Source organism: Onychomys torridus, chromosome 16, assembly GCF_903995425.1.
Source record: "Onychomys torridus chromosome 16, mOncTor1.1, whole genome shotgun sequence".
NCBI lineage: Eukaryota > Metazoa > Chordata > Mammalia > Rodentia > Cricetidae > Onychomys > Onychomys torridus.
In genome coordinates this window covers 46913818-46935994 of record NC_050458.1, presented here as the reverse complement: position 1 = coordinate 46935994, position 22177 = coordinate 46913818, and the positions used below count along the sequence as shown (strand labels likewise).

At 51.7% G+C, this 22177-nt stretch overlaps 1 protein-coding gene across 1 annotated transcript in view; it reads right to left on the bottom strand.

The window, feature by feature from the left end:
- Positions 1 to 679: 679 nt before the first annotated feature.
- The window catches only part of Zc3h7b (zinc finger CCCH-type containing 7B), a 52851-nt gene continuing 31353 nt past the window's right edge, over positions 680 to 22177 (bottom strand). Inside the window, exons 10-23 of the mRNA XM_036207992.1 lie at positions 21829 to 22150; positions 20974 to 21032; positions 20007 to 20106; positions 19453 to 19614; positions 17809 to 18014; positions 16280 to 16380; positions 15176 to 15357; positions 12391 to 12476; positions 4801 to 4934; positions 4539 to 4644; positions 4319 to 4427; positions 3950 to 4083; positions 3680 to 3843; positions 680 to 3368 (exon numbers count right to left, since the gene is read on the bottom strand). Of these exons, the coding sequence (XP_036063885.1) occupies positions 3110 to 3368; positions 3680 to 3843; positions 3950 to 4083; positions 4319 to 4427; positions 4539 to 4644; positions 4801 to 4934; positions 12391 to 12476; positions 15176 to 15357; positions 16280 to 16380; positions 17809 to 18014; positions 19453 to 19614; positions 20007 to 20106; positions 20974 to 21032; positions 21829 to 22150 (2124 nt within the window). The 3' untranslated portion in view covers positions 680 to 3109. The remainder of the gene's footprint in view (positions 3369 to 3679; positions 3844 to 3949; positions 4084 to 4318; positions 4428 to 4538; positions 4645 to 4800; positions 4935 to 12390; positions 12477 to 15175; positions 15358 to 16279; positions 16381 to 17808; positions 18015 to 19452; positions 19615 to 20006; positions 20107 to 20973; positions 21033 to 21828; positions 22151 to 22177) is intronic.

The following is a 22177-nucleotide window of genomic DNA, read 5'->3' as shown; positions in this document are numbered from 1 at the left end:
CTCACTCTAGGCTGAGCACACTTCAGGAAATTTGAAAAACACCCCCATGAGATCAGAGTCATGCCCAGTCTTTGAAAACTGAGGAAACTGTTGGGCGTGGTAACACAGGCCTATAACCCCAGCATTCAGGAAAGCAGAGGGCAGGCCAAATGCTCAGGCTCATACCATCCATGCTACATATTAATCCTCTGTCTCAAAGATTTTAAAAGAGATGAAGAAACTTGCCCATGTAACCTTGGGTCTTTCTTGGGCAGAGGATCAGGGTTGCAGTCTGGATCACATTGTAAAGCATGGCATGACCCTTTACCTTCCTGGACAGGCTGCACCCGAAAAGGGCACAGAATCCAGAGTGGCACATGACAAAAGCAAGAGGCACAGGCAGTCCCACAGGAAGGGCTATGAGCAGGCAGGCCGCAAGAAAACTGGCAAAGCGTGGCTCCTAGGACCACTTGTACAGAGCACAGCTTGTCCCTGCTAACAAGGTGCTCCTGAACTGGGTCAGCTGGGTCTCCATGTGTACACAGGGACACTGCCCCTCACCCCTTGGAATGTCTGCTCCAGGCACAGCCAGCTGGGGCCAGCCCTGTCCCAGGAGTCGGTGGGGAGGACCAGGAGCGGCACCTGGGGGACAAGAGTCAAAGTGCACACGTGTGTCTTCTAGAACAAAGGCGAAAAGAAGCAAGTTTCTCTCTCGTTTTATTTTAAGGACAAAAATTGTTATTAAAACATCTACATTATTATCAAGATACTAGACCTTATGATATTTAATATTAAAGTGTGGTATTCTTAAATTTTAATACAGACATTTTTAAAGGACCATTAGATTGATTACTGCCCAGCTGAGAAATGCAGCATCCCTCCTACTGCCCCAACTTCATGTCTACTGAATGGTCTCATTCTTGCCTCCTTGGTACCGATTTAACTCTGAGCCTTCCATTAAATACAATCATCATTTAAAATGTTTTGTTGTCTCCCACCCCAGGTCATCCCTGTCTCTTTTCTCCTCCCTGGGGGAGTTGGGGAGCCCAGATCTCAAGGACCCCTGGACACACGAACAGGAAAACTCCAGACTCATCCTTCTCTGGTGGTAAACAAACACTAATCATGTCCTTTTCCTGAGCACACTGGTACTCCCCTCTAGGCATGGATGTGTGAGAAACGAGCAGCCAGAACAGGCAGGGCCAGGTGTGGGCCATCTTGACCCTTCTGCCCAAATCATCTCTGAGCCATGGCTTCAGTTCCAGTCCCTAAATAGCCAGATGACCTCATCAGTGCCCCAAAACTCACAAGGGTGTCTGCATTTTTTCCCCAAATTCTTTATCTTTAGCCCTCATTAGAAGAGATTCCTTGGATACCACACACATATATAATATTATATAGAGCGATATATTTAATACCTGTGTATATATGCATCACAGGGGCGACATATATACACACTAGAAACAAGGCTGGTGACGACGGACTGCAACACCACAGGTCGGGAGAACAAGTATCATCAACATTCATGGCCACGGCCCCCACCTTGGATATGGTCTGCCCTCCCTTCCAGCCACCTGCCAGCACCCAAACTGCAGTGCTGGCCAGCTGAGGGCAGGGAAAGGGGGCAGGGGAGAGGAAAAGGTGCATGCCATGGTTATTGGAGGAGGCTGGGCAGTGGCACCATGAGGAATGGGTCCTTTATGCCCCAGGTGCCCATCATTACACCACTGAGTACCAGCAACCCTGGCTGCAGGAAAATAAGAGTGTTCATTGCATCCCACTCCTCGCTAGCCCTAGTCTCTGGTTCCTTCTGGGGGTGCCCCACTTCTTATGCCAATGGTGTGGAGCGTTCTGGAATGTTTGGGGGGAGCCAGGGGAGGCTGTGTCTACTCATGGGGAGTGGGATAAAGGGGTATACACACACTTCAGACGATAAGAGACCTTGGTAGGTGGGGGCATGGGCTGGGGGTCAGCTAGGGTCCTAGGCAGCTGGCAGGGTTAGGCATAGGCTGGGGCTGGGATAGATAGGCATAACAGTATATTTGGGTCTTTTGGAGAAGACTATAGTAGGTCCCCAGGAAAGAGAGGCTATGTCCCATAGTGGCCCATGGATCCCAGGTCACCTCCCTGCTCTCAATATTACCCGGGCCCTCCCCATGCTTTGTACCTTGTGCACAACCTGAGCTCATGGTGCCTGTATTCTCCCACCTCTCTGTGAAAGCTCTTGGAAATATAACTTCTGCTGCTTACCCAACAACATCCCCCACAGGGTGCTAACAGGACCAGCTCTGGTCTCAGCAACCTTCTCCTAATTCCCAGGTAATGCTGCATGGGGCTGAGGAGCCCAGAGGCTCCAGCTGCTAATAGGTAGGGTCTTTTGACCAATGTTTACATCCCAGATCTGCACCAAACTGAGGGCTAGAGACCCTGGGCAAACCACTCTTCTGCTAGACCTCAGTTTTCCTTTCTGCAAAATAGGGTTTGGGCTGCGTCTACAATAGTGGCTCACAAAGATGGCTGGGTATAGGATGGTTGTTAGGAGCACCTGGACCCCTTGGTCTAGCCTCAGATATCATCTACCTTCGCCCCTTTCATAGAGCAGGAAAACTAAGGCCCCAGGTGGTAAGTGGCCAGTACAGTGTCTCCAACTCCATCTCACAACTGTATTTTAAGCTAACCAGTGCTGCCTGCCCTCTGCTGTGTTCTGATCTGGTCCCAGGGAAGGGGAGAAGGGGAAGGTAGAAGGGAACAGGACCCTCCTGCTGCAGATTCAAGTGGGGACCCTAGGCTCCCCAGCCCTTCAGGAGCAGAGAGAAGTTGAAGCTATAGGCTGAAGCTGGAGAGGTCAGCCAGGCCCCTCCCTCTCCAACCAGGAGAACTAGACTTGGGGAGGGGCTGCCCCCATTTTGACAAGACAAGGACCCTGGGACGACTTGGGGTTGCAGTACATGACCTGGGTACACACACCTGGGGTGTTGGGGGTGGAAAGGATGGACAGGGACCCAGGGGACTGGAAGCTGCCGGATGGGTGGTCCCCTGCCCCCAACTAACCTGCCCTGGCCATGCTGTCAGGCTTTCTGTCCCCAACCCACCCCGACCCCAGAACTTTGCCCACAGTTGAGATCCGGCCCTACTCCCCGGTGGTGGTGGTGGTAGCAGTTGCAGCAGTGAGGGCTCCTGGGGAGGCAGCAGCGGGGTCCCCATCCTCTTGCAGCAGAAAGTTGTATTTGCCGAAGTCATCATCTCGCGGACACAGAAGCATGTCCTTGCGGGCCTTGGCCAGCTTTTGCTTCAGCACCTCACGCCGGTCCAGCCACTCACTGAGTTCCTCTTGTCCATGGGCACAGCGGCATTTGTCCCCGTCTGGGCAGGTCTTGCCCTTCTGGAGCCTGTGAGTGGCAGAAGTCTCACTGCCTGAGCTCTCTGCCTTCCCACCTGGGGCCACTCAACCTCTCTAAGGTGTGCCACTCCCCAGACAGCCCTGGTCCCAGCTCAGGGAGCCCCCACACAGTAGCACCCTCTAGGATCTGATCCGTGCTGTGAAGGAGGGGTCGATGGGCCTGAACCCACCCCTCCATCCTGTACTCGTAGCCAAGATACACCAAGTCAAGGGATGGGGCTGGTCACATCACCCCTGCCCTCAGGCCCACCTCCTTCCTACCTGCCCCCCCATGCTGCCCCATCATGCCGCCCTCAGCACCTGTCACAGAGTCGGAACTCGCCCATAGGGAAGCGGTAGGCCCAGCCGCTGGCATCACTGTCGGAGGTGAAGACCTTCTCCTTGTGCTTCTCGGACTGGATATGTTGTTGCCACTGCTTCTTGCTGTTGCTGTTCTTACCACAGAGCCAGCAGTGGTAACCCATCTGCGAGCACAGTTTTGTGGGTGCCACCTTCCACATCTCTGCCTCACTCAGCCCCTCCAGGCTGCCCTCCCAGCTGGCCCCGGCCCAGCATATGGGCAAGGCTTACCATGATGTCAGCATAGTCTGTGGGCATCTGGATCTGCTTCTCCCCTTCCCGAGAGCTGATGGGTGTCCCTTCTCCTGGCTTCCCCGGGTTATGTTTCTTCAGCCACATGTCATAGGTCTGTTGCATATCCAGGACTGGGCAGGGGACAGAGTGCCTGGTGAGGGGGCTTCCCCACCCACTCTCCCCATGATCCCTTCTGGACTTGAGAGGCACAAACATCTTAGGCCTGCTGCGGTGCAGCCTGGCCTGAGAGACTAGTTGCTCACAGGAAGCCTGGAGTTGGGCAGGGCCTGCTGAGTCTGGGAAGGCCCCAGCAGGTATTCAGGAGGTGTTGGAAATGAGGTAATGCAGGACAAGTGTGCCACTTACTCTTGTTCTCCTTCATGAAGGTCCACATGTCTCTCTCCTCGGGGCTGTGTGCGAAGGAGCAGTTCCCCACATACTGGCACTTGCGGCCATTCTGGGCATGGATGCAGAGCTGTGGGCGGGCAAAGGAAAGCCTGCTGAGTCCCACAAGGCTATATCATTGGCCAGCTGGAGCCTTCCAAGGCCAACAACTTCTTATATTGCCCACCCCTCGAGTGCTCACATCGTATTGCTGTGGAAAGTTTCGAATGGATGGCAGTGGCCTCACTGATACCCATTTCCTCTTGGCTTTGGACATCACCAGAAGGACCCGCCTCTCCTTGGTCCAGCTGTAGGTCAAAGATGGGAGTCATTGGGGAGAATCAGACAGGAAGCCTCAGGGTTAAGAGACCTTCTTTCCTTCCTCAGAGCCCTGGTCTCCCAAGTCTTGGCCTCCTCCCCCATGGCACGCTAGCAGTGCCCCGTCTTGTCCCATGCCTGCTCACCAATGCCGGGCCTTGGCACTGCAGTATTTGAGGTCCTTGTCGGGCTCCACCACCTGCCCGTTCCTCCAGCACTGACCACACACAAACTTCATCTGCAAGTCAAAGGTGCTGGGCCCATGTGTCCTTGGGGCACCCTATGGAAGATGGGAGAAGCTAGAGCCACCAGACCCTAGGCCTGGTGGAGTCTAAGACCACCGAGTCTTAAATCAGCTAGTCAACTGCCCAGTTCTGCTGACAGACAGGGCCCTCTCGGCTGCAGGCCCTCTGAGTTCTGAGTAGAGGAGCCTGATGTGGTAGGGATCCTGAGCCAGGTCGCCTTCCTGCCCTCCCCAGCTGGCCTTTACTGAGCTTTACTTTTTAGAAGCCTGTTTTATGCAACCACTGCATAGAATAGCTTCTCCTTTAAAAGATTTATTTTAAATTCATTCATTCATTCATTCATTCATTCATTATTTTTAGACAGGGTCTCACTATGTATCCCTGGCTGGCTGTTCTGGAACTTGCTGTGGAGATCAAACTGGAGTTGAACTCACAGAGCCCCATCAGCCTGTTTCATGAGTGTTGGGATTCAAGGCACATGCTATCATCCCAGCCTATTTTTTTTTTTTTTTTGGTGGGGGGGATTTCAAGACAGGATTTCTCTGTGTAGCCCTGGCTGTCCTGGAACTAGCGCTGCAGACAAGGTTGGCTTCAAACTTACAGAGATCCACTTGCTTCTTCCTCCTAAGTGCTGGGACTAAAGGTGTGTGCCACCACGTCCGGCTTCCCAGCCTATTTTTTAATTAATTAATTAATTAATTAATTAATTTTGGTTTTTCGAGACAGGGTTTCTCTGTAGCTTTGGAGGCTGTCCTGGAACTCGCTTTGTAGACCAGGCTGGCCTCGAACTCACAGAGGTCCACCTGCCTCTGCCTCCTGAGTGCTGGGATTACAGGCGTGCACCACCACCGCCCGGCTCCCTATTTTATTTTTAAACTAAGTATATATGCATGGGTTTGTGCATGTGTATGTGGGTGCCCTTGGAGGCCAGAGGCATTGATTTATACCCCTGGAACTAGAATTACAGGTAGTGTAAGCTGCCGACATGGGGGCTAGGAAGCAAACTCAGGTCCTTTGCAAGAGCAGCATGTGCTCTTAATCACTATAGCTCCTTAACACGTGGTCAGAACCCATACAGGGTCAGAGAACTAGATTTGAGAGCTCTGGAAAATTTGGCAATACTGAAACCTATCATAAACTGGAATACACCACCACCAGAAATTAATTCCACATCAAACGTGCAAGGAATTTGGGGTGTGTCTGGCAGCACGTACTCTTGTTCCATCATGCCACTTTACCAAACCCTTGATTCTAAGTACCTGCTATGAACAAACTGTACTGTGCATGGTGTCACACCTTGTAACACCCAGAAACACTGCCTGGCCTCGGTGCGGATTCCAGACTACTATATGTCATGAACCACAGTGTTCCTACTGTACACACAAACTTCTCCTCTTTAGGAAAATAATGGTCCACAGAAAACAAAGGCTTTTAATATTTTCCTATAGCATTTAAGTACTAAATTCATCTATCTTTGAGTTACATTGTTCCAATGTCTGATTTTTAAAAATTGCTGTTGGGGCTAGAGAGATGGCTCTGTGGTTGAGAGTACCTGTTCTTAGAGAAGACCTGAGTTTGGTTCCCAGCACCCACACATGGCTTACAACCATCCATACCTTTAGTTCCCCTCTTCTGACCTTTGTGGACAACAGGCATGCATGTGGTGTACAATATATACATCCATGCAGGCAAAACACTCATACACAATAAACATAAATCTTTTTTAATTGCCAGCAATGGTGGCATATCCCAGCATTGAGGTAGTAGAGGCAGGGGAATCATTGTGAGTTTGAGGCTGTGCTGGCTGGTTTTCTGTCACCTTGACACAAGCTGTAGTCATGGGAGAGGAGGGAACCTCAACTGAGGAAATGTCTTTGTAAGATTGGGCTATAGAGGGGTTGGAGATTTAGCTCAGGGGTAGAGCGCTTGCTAAGGCCCTGGGTTCGGTCCTCAGCTCTGGGAAAAAAGTAAAGGAAAAAAAATAAAAGATTGGGTTGTAGGTAAGCCTGGAGGGCATTTTCTTTTTTCTTTTTTTAAAGATTTATTTATTTATTATTATGTATACAGTGTATACATAATACACATATCCCTGCAGGCCAGAAGAGGGCGCCAGATCTCATTACAGATGGTTGTGAGCCACCATGTGGTTGCTGGGAATTGAACTCAGGACCTCTGGAAGAGTAAGCAGTGCTCTTAACCTCTGAGCCATCTCTCCAGCCCAAGGGCATTTTCTTAACTAGTGATTGATGGGGGAGGGCTTAGCTCATGGTGGGTGGTACCATCTTTGGGCTGGTGGCCCTGGGTTCTATAAGAAAGCAGACTGAGAAAACCATGGGGAACAAGGCAGTAATCAGCACCCTCCATGGCCTCTGCATCGGCTTCTGCCTCCAGGTTCCTGTTCTGCTTGGGTTCCTGCCTCCAGGTTCCTGTTCTGCTTGGGTTCCTGCCTCGGCTTTCCCCAGTGGACTGTGATTCAGGATGTGTAAGCCAAATAAGCCCTTTCCTCCCCAAGCTGCTTTTGGTTGTGGTGTTTCATCAAAGCAATGAGAGAAAGAGGGACAGACAAACAGAGACACACAGAGAGATTTAAAACTATTGCTGTTGAGTTGCTCACTTGAGCTTCATTTTTTAAAAGTTGTGTGTGTGTATGTGTGTGTGTGTGTGTGTGTATGTGTGTGTGTGTGTGTGTGTGCGCGCGCGCGCGTGCGCCTTTGGGAGTTTATGTACTTCGTGCCCATGTAATGCAGGTGCCCATGGAGGTCAGAGAGTATTAGATAGCCTGGAACTCTTGTTATAGGCAACTGTGAGCTGCCTGATGTGAGTATTGGGGTCCAAACCTGGGTCGTCTGCAAAAGCAGCAAACACTCTATTTTGTCGTTGTTGTTGTTATTACCACAGGGTTTCTCTGTGTGCTGTCCTGGATCTCACTCTGTAGACCAGGCTGGCCTCGAACTCACAGAGATCCGCCTGCCTCTGCCTCCGGAGTGCTGGGATTAAAGGCATGTGCCGCCACTGCCTGGCTATCAGCAAGCACTCTTAACAAGCTGAATCATTTGAGTTTCCAGGTCTCATTTGAGATTTTTTTAAATTACTGAATGAATTTTGTTGTGGGTTAGTATTGAATTTCCAACAGTTCTGACATGGTTCTAAACAGACTCCTGCCATTGTGTACTATATATTTATGCATAGTGATGTTCTCAGCATTGACAACTACAAAAAGAAAATATTGATCAGTTCCAAGAAGGGCTGTATCCACATCCTGTAGTTCCAACTCTTCAGCCAATACTTGCTTCTTTATGTAAATTAAACAAGCATGTCCATCTCATTAGTATTTTCTTTTCTTCTTCTTTTTTTTTTTTTTTTTTTTTTTTTGAGACAGGGTTTCTCTGTGTAACTTTTGGTGCCTGTCCTGGATCTCACTCTGTAGACCAGGCTGGCCTCACACTCACAGAGATCTGCCTGGCTCTGCTTCCCGAGTGCTGGGATTAAAGGTGTGCACCACCACCGCCTGGCTTAATATTTTCTTTCAATTTAATAAACAATAAAATTATATAAATACCAAAAAATCATTTTAAAAGAAATTCCTTTATGACCTAGTCTTAGTAAATGTTTAGTTTACAGCCAGGTGTGGTAGCTTATGCTGGCAATCATATCATTAGGAAGCTAAGGCAGGAGGATTGCTACAAGTTAGGAGACTTTGCATGGGTTACACAGTAAGTCCCAGGGAACACTCTTTCTCCAAACAACAAAAAGTTTGACTTCTTTGCCCCTCTTACATACCCAATATCTGTGTTGCATAAAAACTACTCGCGGGAAAAGAAGCCAAAAAGAGAAAGTGTGACCGTCCCTGGGACGCATGCTGTGCCACATGCTGTCCTCTACCTGGAATGCCTTCCTCTGGTTTTCATGCAACCTATTCTAAAAATCGGCTTTCAAAAGTCAGCTCAAGTGCTGGAGGGATGGCTCAGCACGCAACAGTGTTCACTGCATAAGCATGAAGACCAGTTTGGTTCCCAGCACCTAGGTAAAATCCAGGTGAGGTCCTGCACATGCCTGGAACCCCAGCTCTGAGTGGTGCAGAGACACGATGTAGCTGGGGACTAGGCTAGCCAAAGAGTGGAAGCCCCAGGGTCAGCAAGAGACTTTGCCTGAAGGGTAAGGCAGAGTGACAGAGGATGTCTGGTCCCTCCTTTGGCCTGTACACACTGGTGTGCTCACCTGCACATGCATGTGTGCATCGCCCACATACTCAGCCCAGGCTGCAGGGCCCCTAGAGCTTTCCTGTGACAAAGCTGCCCTCTCCATGGCTCAAGTACCTTGCCTGACCAACCAGTTCTGAGTGCCCCGTCTGTAGAGAGCAGGAGTTCAGAGGGGGAAGTTGGCCTTGGGCAGGACAGACAGTCTTGGATTCAGGTCCCTCCTCCAGGGCAGTGTCTACCTAGTCTCTGAGGCTCCTTTCCCACAATTCTTCCCGATCTGATCTTTTGTCCTAGTCTTTTCTCTGTAGGCAGGAGATACTCTTCTGTGCCCAGGACAGAGTGGGGAATGAGAGGTAGCCTTGGCTACCTTGTTACAGCTGTCTTCTGTTCCCTCTGTTGCTAGAGATTCCTCATCTGTCCAGGGGCCTTGGGTGTGGGACCGCCTGTCTGGGCAGCCCTTGGTTTCTCCAGGATAGCAGGTGGATATGTCCCCTGCTGGTTCCCTCGGAGTAGTGACCAGCACTGCCCAGTGCAGGGATCATTCACATCTGACCGAGAAGGGGCAGCTCAGAGCAACTCCTCACCCCGTCTCAAGTAAGCGCTTTTGTGCTTCTTCAAGGGATGGCATGACAGAAAAGAGGCACCGGGCCCAAGCAGCGCCTGCCCTGGTGGCCCCCTGGCTTCACAGGCCTTCTGCCTTTACTCCTAGATGGCAAGCAGGCAAGAGCTGATGCCTGGGCCAGCTGAGTTGGACACGGGTGTCTTGTTCCTGAGCTAGGCCTGAATGGTGTCCTGAATAGGCAGGGTGGAGTACCATCAGCCAGAGAGGCACACCTCGGCTGGCCCTGGGTGGCCCTGGAAGGACTGACCATTGGTCAGAAGAGGACGAGGAAGAATGGAGGGGGCCAGGACTTTCTTTAGAAGACTACCCACAAGGACCCACCCGAGCCCATCCCGGTGTCCCTGCTGGACTCCTGGCCAGGAGCAAAAAGAACAAGAGTGATGCAGGGGGTTGGAAGAGAAAGAAAAACAGGCAGCCGGGTATAATCTCCACACTTCAGAGGCTGAGGCAGTGGAGTTGTGAGTTCAAGGCCAGCTCTGGCTGTAGCAAGACCCGTCTCAAAGAAATAAAACTAAGAGACAGAGGCAGCAAGACAGAGAGAAATAGAGAGGGGGAGGGAGAGAGAGAGAGAGAAGAGAGGAGAGAGAGAAGGGGAGAGGAAAGAGAATACAGAGTTCTAAGGAGAATGAGCAGCTGGGGGAGGGAAGTCATGAGCTGGAGGGAGTGTAGGGTGGGGGAGGAGGTGAGAAGGGTTAGTATACTAGTATAGACTTTGAAATGTGATACTGAAGGAGCCTGGAGCCCAGCATGTGCTTTGATATGCTGATAGGTGCCACAGGTAGCCATGTGTCCCTTCTGCCAGAGGTAAGGGAATGACTCCTTTTGGTGGAGGGGAACCGGCTTCACAAGTTCCTGAGGAATGCTGGCCTTCATCTAACCTCCAGAAATCCTCCTATAGTCCAGGTTGAGCTCATTGAGAGAGAGAGAGAGAGGGAGGGAGGAAGAGGGGGGTGATACAAAGGCTAGAAAGGGAAGACCCAGGGAGCAGGTAGCCCTAATGGCTCCCCCACTCAGCTTGGATCCTCCCCCAACCCCTACTCCAGCCTGGCCCCATAAGGAGTTCAGAAGCCCAGCTTTCCTTCAAGTTGACAAGAGACAGGCTCATCCCTCATGAGTGAGCCACAGAACCATCCCTCAACATACTGAAGCTGGGGACAGCTGTAAGCCTCACACCCATGCAGGAGATGGTGGGCAGGGCTTTATGATGAAGAATCCAAGGGGGATTGGATGGTGGGATGGTACGAGTGGGGTACTGTGTCAGGGGCTCATACAGCCAGGCCACAGTGAAGACCAGGAGAGAAGCAACACCACCATCCGTGGGTACCAACCACCCTGAACTGACACAGACATTCACATGGACTCAAGGCATCTCCAGGAGGCTTTTTTGAGGAGCAGGGGGGCAGGTTAGATAGTCTCTCACACAGCCCAAGCTAACCTCAAACTCACTAAGTAGCCGAGGCGTGCCTTCAATTCCTTTCTCCTGCCTCACTTTGCAAGTGCTGGCATGATAGGCATGTGCCACCATGCCCTATTGATCCAGGAAGTTGTAACTGATTACAGTAGAGAAAAAAATCACTTTGTAGTTGCAGGAATCATCACAGCAGGGGAACCTTAGTCAAACTCTCAACAGTTACCACCACTAATGGGATAGCTTGCGATGACAGGCCCCCTGATGTGTAAGCTGAGCCCATGGCTTGTCCTGTGCAGCAAGAGGAAACAGGCGCCCCACCCCACAGGAAGGATTATCTGTAAAACCAGAGGTTTTGAAAATGTCTGTCACGAAGACAAAGACCCATGAAGGAGGCATTCTAAATTAAAGGGCATGAAAAAGACATGCCAATGGAACAGGGTGTCAAAGGATTTAGGGACAGAATCTGAATGGCAGTGTTCTATCTATTAATCTTCTGGTGTTACATGAGTACTATGGCTATAAAAAGGTACCCTCATAATTTTTTAAAACTACCTATACAGTGTTCTGTTTGCATGTATACCTACAGGCCAGAAGAGGGCACCAGATCTCATTACAGATGGTTGTGAGCCACTATGTGGTTGCTGGGAATTGAACTCAGTTCCTCTGGAAGAGCAGCCAGTGCTCTTAACCACTGAGCCATCTCTCCAGCCCTCTACAATTTTTTTTTTGTTATTATTTTATGTGTATGGGTGTTTTGCCTGTGTGTGTGTCTGTGCACCATTTGTGTGTAGTGCCCACAGGGGCCAGAGGAGGGTATTAGATTCCAGGGCACTAGAGTTAGAGATATTGTGAGCCATCATGTGGGTGTTGGGAATTGAACTCAGAACCTCTGGAAAAGCAGCAAGTTCTCTTAACTGCTGAGCCCCAGAATACCTTTTAAAAGTGGTCAGAGGTAACAGGATAACTATCTGCACTTATTCCCAGAAGGTTCAAAACAGAAACCCCCAGAAACAATGTGCATATTTATGTATATAAATGTATATGTATATGAAAATGCATTCCTGCATATAGAAAAATGACACACACACACACACACACACACACACACACACACACACAGATAACAAAGCAAGTAATAAAATGTGAACTCTGCAAATACAGAAAAGAGTGCATCTTGCTAGGTCACATATCACAGGAAAAGAAAATGGACAACTCCCATGGTGCCCAACCTTACCCCCATGCCAATCCCAAGGCCTTACCAAGCTGCTGCTGGCCTTCCCTGCGTGGGCTTCCATCTGTTGCCAGTATTTCTTGGATTCCTGAACGATGTCTTCATGGGTCATGCCTGTGGAGGGTGGAAGAAAACACGGGACTTGGCAAAGGATGAGACACAACACTCTGGGGATGCTGAGATGAGGTCCAAGCAGAGGATCCCACCCAGCCAGTTGGGCCACATAGGCTCAGGACCCCGGGAAAAAGCTCATCTTCTCTGGGCCTGTTTGTTCGTCTGTATCATAGGAAGGAAGTCCCCTGACTCCCAGGCCAGTGTCCCATTCCTAGATCAGCTGCTCAGCTCTTCCTGAAGCCCCTGCCTTTCTCATGGGGGCTCAAGCGAATCCTGCTTGGCAGCCCCAAGGCCGCTGGTCTTTAGGGCTCACCAAAGCACAAAGTATGTGGCTCTTCACTGCCAATCCCCAAAGGGCAAATGTCCCAGCGTGATGCCCAAAGTACCAATAGATCCTTACTTGCCTCCCTCAAGCCTCTCCCCCTGCAGCCCTGCAATCATCTGTCTCATCATTCTGCTGCCACTCTCCATTCTCTGCTGACCCGGGCCACATACCACACTTGACACCAGCTTCTTCCTGCTGACCCCCAAATGCAAACCCACAGCCCACTCGTCCTTTGGACTTACAGCCTGCCACATCTGGCTGCCCATTCAGCATCCCTACTTGAGGTCCAAGAAGACAGTTTGGAACCCACATCCCACACAGAACCCTGATATTAGCCCCCCCAAACATGCTCCTCCTACATACTCCCTCTTCTCAGAATATGAAACCCTAGTCTACTAGGTACCATGACTGCAGCATTGACCTTGATATAACCTTCTGTTTGACACTTCACATCCAGTCCCTCAACAAATCTTGCTGGCTCCACCTCAAAGTATACTCAGAATCCGACCCCTCCAGCCACCTCCGCGCCACCCCCCCCCCACCTGGTGTGAGGCACATCCTCCCTGGTGTCTGCACTGAGGCCTTAGGTCCTCTATTCTCCACCAAGCAGCTAGCATGGCTTAGAAACTGCTGATCAGATTCTGAAACTCTGTTTCACCTAAAACCCCTCCTGGCATTGCACAGCAAATTTAGAGCAATGCCAACTGCAGTCACGTGTCCTATTAACGATGGGCTTTTCGGAGATGTGCAGTATTTGGAGATGCTTTAAACAGGATGAGGCTGCATCAGCATCACAGGGCAGGCTTTTAAAAGCAATCATCTTACTACATTTATGTATTTTCTGTGTATGTGGTGCAGGCGGGTTGTGTGGGCATCAGAGGACACCTTGCAGGAGTTGGTTTTTTCTTTCTACCATGTGGGTCCGGGGTTTGCACTCAGGTCATACTTGATGGCACGCATCTCATCCTGTGAGTCATCTCTTGGCTACACAGTCAGCATTAATTTTGTTTTTTAATTTCTTTCTTTCTTTTTTTTTTTTTGAGCTGAGGATCGAACCCAGGGCCTTGCGCTTGCTAGGCGAGCGCTCTACCACTGAGCTAAATCCCCAGCCCTTGTTTTTTAATTTCAACTAGGAATACACTCTAACAATTATGAAATAGCAAACCCACAAACTAGGAACATTATAATTCATTGTACTCTTCATCCCCATTATAACATTGTGGGACCACTGTCCTTTGGCCCACCATTGACTAAAACATGGATGCAGCATGTGGTTATATTCCTACTTACGGCCAAGAGATTCTCACACACTGGGAGCCCTGCGTCTTAACTCTATCCCACCTCCATTCACTGCTTTATCTCTGGCATAGTCTTTTGCCTCAGGTCCTTTGCTACCTGGAGCATTCCCTGCATTTCCCTAGACAGGCCGGTTCTCACCGCCTCACTGGAAACGCTCTTCTCCATCCCTCTCCCATGGCTTGGCTTCCACACATCAATGGAGCACAACTCAAGTCAAAACACCATTGACTCTGCTGGGCGGTGGTGGCGCATGCCTTTAATCCCAGCACTAGGGAGGCAGAGGCAGGCAGATCTCTGAGTTCAAGGCCAGCCTGGGCTACAGAGTGAGTTCCAGGCCAGCCAGGGCTACACAGAGAAACCCTGTCATGGGAGGAAAAAAAAAAAAAAAAAAGAGAGAGACAAAACAAACAAAACACAGCAACCAAAACCCAAAAAACCACAATTGACTCCAGAGAAGCCTTGGAGTCTAAGTGGACACTGATTGTCTGTGTACAATATCTATATGCTCCGTCATGGCACCAAATAATGCTAACAGAAGTATGACAGGCAGTGAAAAGAACATGCATCCTAGGCGCCATGGAGCCTAGGAGTTAGTTCTGGCTTGTGCACTGCCGGTCTGGCTCCATGTAAGTCCTCAAGAGGGAGGGCTTGATCAGTTCATGGCTGGATACCCTGACACAGAGGGTGTAAAGAGTTAGACTGATGGATATGTGAACATCTGAAAATCCCCCTGCTGGACACAGAGATGCCACACTGGCCATTCCCCGGGCAGCAGGCGGAGTTGCTAGAGCAGGGTGAGGGTTCAAGGTCGGAGCCTACCAGGCTCTGAACCTCACTCACTCTTGCTTTTCCATCTCTGTCTTGGCATGTTCCTAGGCAGGGTCTGGATAGGGAGAGACCCCACAGCACCCTGTGAGCAGAGCTCTGTCTCCCCTGTAGTGTCCTCCAGGAAGCCCTAGGGAGCCACCTGCTTGTGAACTCACCTGAGGTCCTGACCACTGGCCATTAGGCCCTGGCCTGTTCAATCCCAGCCAATCCCAAGCCTGTGATGTCCCCTGCTCTGCCTGGCCCTCACCTGAGTACTGCTGCAGCAGCCAGACCTTGAGCTCAATGAAGCTATGGGCGAAGTGGCAGCTGTCCTCTCGCAGGCAACCGTAACGCACCTCATGACGGCACACGTCGAACTGGAAGTGCTCTTGGAACTGGCGGATCTTGGAGTACTTGAGAGAGGTGGAACGGACGATGTGCACCAGGCACCTGGTGGGCATACGGGACGCGCGTGATGCCGACCACGGTCCCCAACACCCTCTGCCCTCCATCTCTGCAGTGGGGCTACCTCTCCAGTGCCTGCTCCTGGGCACCTCCTGCCCTAGTAGCCCATCTCGGAATGTGGGCGGCACAGGAGAAAAGGGGATCCTACACTCAAGGCTCTAGTCCAGCTCTGTTTCACTTGTACCCCATCACAGACCTCTGGGGCCAGCTCAGCTTGCAACTGCCCCCAGATACAGGTGTCTTGACCCCACCTATCACCAGGTTGGGGGAAGGGGGCACCCAGGAGTAGAAGGGGAAATTATACCCAGGAGGATAATACGAGGCACTTTCTCAGGGTGGGGAAACTCAATGGGCGTCAGTGAAACCCAACAAGATGGGAACATCGTTACTCTCAGAGAAGAGGAAACCCAAGGCGGCAGGGGCTGGTGCTCTCTCTAACCCACAACCATCCGTGGCCAGGCTGGGATATAAACCCGGGTCTGCCTGACGCCGGGGCCTGACTCCATCACTAACGATGGGCAGAGCAGAGAACCGGAAAGAGAAAAGGCAATGGCGGCCTCCTGACCCAGCTCCTCCCATCCCGTCTGACACTGAAACCATGACAACACAAGGTGCTGGTTGGAGTCAACAATCATCGGGTCACATCTGCCTGCTGACCAAGCTGTTCCCAAGCCTCAGCTTTCTTTTTCTGTACAAAGGGAGCAGTAACTCCCTCCCCAAAGGGCTGCTGAGACCATAGCTACCCAAGACAATGACTGGAAGACGGTAAGTGTTGGACACACGCGGTTCCTGCCCTTTATGGGTGGGGGTGTCGCCGTTCTCTGTCCCTTTTTGGCCCAGGCCTTTCCTTATCTGTCGAGGAACCTCCCCAGCCTTGTCTGGCCCACCGCCCAGCTGCAGGACTCACTTGTTATTGTAGAAGCTGTGCTTGGCAGCCAGGTTGGAGCACACTGATGGAGAGTCCTTGGTGCCTTTGCTGATGATCCGGGGCTTACTGTCGAAGCAGATCTGCACAGGGAGGGGGATGGGCTGGGGCCTTCACAAGGCCACTTGGGGAGGGGACGGGCTAGAACTCCACATGGGCATCTGGGCAAAGACAACTGGTTCCTGTAGGCCCTGTCTTAGGTAGGGGGAATGTGGAAGATAACCCGGGCCTGTGAACCTCAGGTCTCTGGCCCAAAGGTGCCCTGGACCTCAGCTCTCCTTTTCATCCCTCTGCTCACACAGCTCCAGTGCCTGGGCAGGGGTTACTCCATGCCCTTGAACCTCAGTTTTCTCAACTGTAACTGTGAATAATTAACCTGCTTTATCCCACAGGCTCACTGTGCAGGTCACAAAACGCCAGACATGGGTTCAGGAGCTCCTGTCTTATGGCCGTGAGCTACGATTCCCAAGTCAGCTCTTCCCTAAGGAAAGACAGCACAAGTCTATCTGCTCAAAAGGTCAGCAGATCAGGCTGGGCTGGGCCCCACCAAACCCCTCCACCCAGGCCCTTACTTCTCAAAGATGAACATGACACTGTCTCCACCTTCAGCGAGCTACAGAACCAAGTGTACTCTCGAGACTGGGAAAGGCTGGTGGTCATGGTGGTACATACCTTTAATCCCAGTGCTCGGAAGTGGATCTCTGTGAGTTCAATACTAACATGGTCTACATAGCAAATTCCAGGCCAGCCAGGGCTAATGAAACCTTGTCTCAATACCCCCTCAAAAAACAAACAAACAAACAACCCCCCCCCCAAAAAAAACCTTAACACTTGGAAAGCTCAATGGAGCTACTGGGATCAGAGCTGGCCTTGGGAAAAATGCAGAAATTTGGGAGGGATGGGACAGCTGGGTCACTGGAAGGAAGCAGAGCGGAGGAAAATGTGGAAAGGCAGGCCATGGACACCTTGCTCTAGATAGCTAAGCTAAGGCTAAATTCACTATACCCATTTGGGGGACAACACTGGACAAGATTCTAGGTCTACCTGGCCCCAGGAAGCATGGCCCTAAAGACTGCCAGTGGTAGCTGGTCCTGGGAGGTGGGCCTGGGCTCTGGGGCTTGGAGCTCAGGTTGACTTGGCCATATGGCCCTCAGGCTCCACCTGACCTCAAACCAATAAATGAGAACAGTATCTGTGCCCTGGAGCTGCCCAGAAAGTATGACTAAAGATCAGATCCTGGCACACTGTGGGTTCCTAGGGAAGAACAGATGGGTGATTACTGTTGCTTCCTGGCCTCAGTTTTCACCTTTGAAGAATGAGAAGCCAGACAGGATCTGGGTTCTAACAGGATCCCCAGGACCTAACTTTCTGACAGTCTCTGGATCTAGTGACTTTAGGGCCACGCCTCACCACACCCAGACTCCAGGGCTAACAACTCCCACAATGGCCGGCCAGCCTTGAGTGTGCCTGGGACTATGGGGGACTGGTGAAATGGCTGGGCAGGCGGGTACCTCACAGAGGAAGGTGAAGATTCCCTGGTGCTCCTTGAGGAGCTTGGCAATGGTGAGGCTACCACGCTTGACACCCCCTAGAGGGTCAAAGAGCAGGTCACGGTTGAGGGTGCCCTTCCGTTCCTCTGTCCACACGTCGATCTCCTCCTGATGGTAGGCGAAGGTGCAGTTATCCCCGTACTTACAGTCTTGCTTGTTAATCATGTCTGCAGAGAGACAACAGGACACACGTCTGCCAGGTGGGGGAGGCAGCCCATAGCACCCTGTGATCTCACTGTGGGCAGCAGGACTCAGACCCACCAGGACAGAGCACTGGTGGCTGCTGGCCTCTCGAGAGGATGCTTTTCCAAATACCAGCCCCCAGGACCTCTGTGCTCAGCGCCTCCACACACACCCACAGTGTCTGTGCAGGTCAAGCAAGACAAAACATGGAAAGGGATTTGTAGAGTACGCACATCTGCATAACGAGGAGGGGGTTAGGATTATTCATCAGGGAGGTGAATAACTGATTCGGGTCAGGAACATGGGCCACATATCTGAAGAAGTGGGCTGTAGCCTCAGCTGCAGAGGGACAGAGAAGTAGTACAGGGAATGGCTTCCAAGATCTGGGCCATCAGGCTCAAAGGGCAGAGCATGTGCCACAGGGGTGCGGTGGGGGGTGCGAGTGTGTTTGAGGAACAGATAGGGTGGGAATGGGGATGTGGGCATGACAGAAGGGCTGTATGCTGTATGCAGATGTGTGGTGTTGACAGAAGGGCTGTATGCAGATGTGTGGTGTAGGCAGAAGGGCTGTATGCTGTATGCAGATGTGTGGTGTTGACAGAAGGGCTGTATGCAGATGTGTCGTGTTGACAGAAGGGCTGTATGCAGATGTGTGGTGTTGACAGAAGGGCTGTATGCAGATGTGTGGTGTAGGCAGAAGGGCTGTATGCAGATGTGTGGTGTTGACAGAAGGGCTGTATGCAGATGTGTGGTGTAGGCAGAAGGGCTGTATGCAGATGTGTGGTGTTGAGTGCAAAAATGCTGCAGTACAGATGTGCTTAATCTTGTGGCTGTTCAGGGAAACTGAAAAAAAGCAAATAAGGTCTATTCGTTGCTGACCAAATTCCTATGAGCCAGTGGTGAGGACAAGGAAAATAAGGAGATCATTAAAAAGATGATATTTGGGCCGGGCAGTGGTGGCGCACGCCTGTAATCCCAGCACTCGGGAGGCAGAGCCAGGCAGATCTCTGTGAGTTCAAGGCCAGCCTGGTCTACAGAGTAAGTTCCAGGACAGGCTTCAAAGCTACACCGAGAAACCCTGTCTCGAAAAACAAAAAACAACAACAAAAAAAGCTGATATTTGCAAGCCTTTCCCATGTGCTTTCTGTGGACTCTTCCCATCCCTGGAATCCTGCAGGGTATGAATCTGGCTGTCTATGGACTGTGGGAATCTCACATGCGGATGGTACAGGCTACCACACAGCTCGGCTCCGGGTCCACAGGATATCCTGAATGACCTGTGTCTTTGGACAAGGTCAAGAGAGGAGATGCTTGCTCTCAGTGGTCTTGGCTTTATCTGAGCTCCCTCATCTCTCCTGTGGTTACTCTGTTGTAGGCTTGGGAGGAGCTAGACCTGGCCGGGCCCCACGTCGCTCCACCCACCTTTGCACAGGTAGTAGGAGCCCACAAAACTGGTTTTGGTAGGCCGGGGCCGGATGCGCTTCCAGATCTGGTCCTCAGAGCTCCGGAGTCGGCCGAGAAGGACATCTCTTTTGCACTTGTGTTCAAGGCCCTCGCGATAGGTGTAGTCACCGGCCCTGGGGCCTGTGGGCAGGGTACACAGAGATGCAACTCCAGAAAAACCCACACACCCACATCTGGGTCTCTGCAGCTCCCACTGTATCTCCCCTGGTTATGTCCTTACAGGAAGAGAGAGGACTTGGGAAGCCCTCCAAGGAACCCACCACATGCCCTAACGGGCCTGGACCTAATGGTGAGTCTGCCCATCCCAGTGCCTCTCTAGACTTGTGAAGACAGTGCTTCTCAGAGGGCAGGTCCTAATCAGGGCCCACCCCTTCCTTTCCTGCAGGGGAGGGCCTTGCTCTCCTAGATGAATCTCCCATGGATACACAAGGTACTTTGGGGCCTGGCTTCCACATTCCTGGGATTCCCAGCATCCCCAGGGCAGAGGGGTGCTGCTCCTTATGTGAGATTACCTGTTTTAGGGTAGCATAGCTGGCAGGCCTGCTTGAATTCATGGGTAGCAGCCAGAGGGTTCTTGATGAGCAAGGCGGTGTTGGGCATGGAGGGCTCCGGCTATAATGGGAGGATGTCGGCCATCTTGGGCCCTGAGTGGTACCTGGACCACCAGGGCCAGCCAATGCAGTAGGGGATAGGTATGGTTTGTTTGTTTGTTTTTGAGCTGAGGATAAACCCAGGGCCTTGTGATTGCTAGGCAAGCGCTCTACCACTGAGCTATATCCCCAACCCCAATAGGTATGTTTTTTGATCCCTTCCTCCAATCTGTTCTACCCAGTATCAGAACTGTAGCCTAGGACCCTCTTCCACATCTTCCCAGGCCCTGTATTATACTACAAGAGCCCAAAACACCAGGACCAGCCTCGAAAGCCTCTGGGCTAATGGGGAACAATGAGAAGATACCATCTTGGCCCCAGAGCGTTTCCTTGAACTAAAGGTCAACATGAAAGCAGAGAAATGGCAGCAGGCTAATTTAAGGCCTCTGCCCCTGCTCTCCCTGCAGGGTCCCAGAAATCAAGACAGGAAAAGCAGACCCGGGGAGAGTCAGTGGTTTTTCTAGGGCCACACAGCTGGCATCTAAGCCGAAGTGGGCGTGCGTGCTGCTCACTCATGGTCCAGTGCTCTTCTGAACCCAGGGGAGGCTAAGCCTGGAGATCAGACACATCATTGACACTAGGGACCTCACTGATGGCTGCTGAGCCTTATTCTAACACTAGAGGGTAAAGAGCGCCCTATGTGTGCGCTCTAGCATAAGGAAGTGGAGGATGGGCCAGGATCACTTGGGGCTGGTCTGTTCTGGGGGCACTCCTCTTGGAGGACATAGCATCTCACCGATGCAGAGGGCTCACCTCACCCCTGATCTGGGGCTCATAATCCCAGGATGAACCAGAGGCCTGGTCTAGGAGTCCCACTCAAGTTACTCACCGAGGGGGCTGGCTTCTGAGTACTGCTTGAGGGACGGTGGTCCTGTGAGCTGGTCTCTTCTAAGAAAGAAGATACCGGAGTCACGTGCCCGAGGACAGAGAGCATGAGGGGCCTTGCTAGGATGCCCCATATAATTCTGCCTCAGAGAAGCTCCATGGGCCCACCCTCCTACTTTCATGAGCGTTGGAGCAAAGAGGCTCCAACATGTCCACCCTTGCTTATGCCTTCCTGAGGTTTCCTGTTGCCCATGGGAGAAAGTCCACACTTATAGCTTAGCTCATACTGAGACCACGGCTCACACATATTTCCCTCAAGACCTCTGTTCTGGCCCTCAGCCAGCCCGATCCTCCACCATACAGATCCTATGCTTCCGAGCCATCAGGTCCTCCAGAAGGAATCCCAGACTCCTCTCTACCGCTGCCATCCCATGGGCCCCGCAGTCTTGAGTGCCCTAGACAATCTCTGACCTCCAAAAGCCAACCCTATCAAGGCCTGGTCAATTTTGTACGTCTCTGGCTCCCAGCTCAGAGAAGTGCTAAGGGAGCTCATGACCTTACATCAGGATTATCTCCGTGGGACCTGAGTCTGGAGGGTTAGGACTCTGGAGGGCTGGGCAGAGCACCAGAAGGAGTCACTAACACAGCTCTACTGTTTGATCTAGAATGAAGACACTCAGCCCGAGACTCAGTCTCCAACAGTGCTGAGCATAGCAGGGATAAGACAGTATGTACTGCTCTGGACTGTGATGGGGACAAGGGCATGCGCTTTGGCTTTGGAGGCACAGAGCTGCAGAGATCAGAGACCGAGAAGCACTGTCACGGGAGTAGAGGGAGAGTAGACCCACCAAGGCCTCACCTATGAAGGAGTCAGGCTTGTCCAGGGAGCCTCGGGCTGACCCAAAGCTGTCAAGGGCATCTAGCCGAGCCTCGGAGTACGGTAACAGATCCAGGGGGTCCAGCGTGGGCCCTGGAGGGTCAAGGGCATCCAGCACAGAAGCAGCCAGCTTCCTGGAGGGGTCCATGACAAGGCCAAAGGAGGCAGGAGGCAGTGGGCTGGACACGGGGATGGAGCCACCCACCACAGGTGGTAACAGTGGGGTCCCACCAGGAAACACAGGGATCAGCTGAGGCAACTCACTAGGCACGCCACTGCCAGGCAGGCCGCCCTGGACCAGAGACTGCAAAGTGGGGACAGAGCCAGGGGT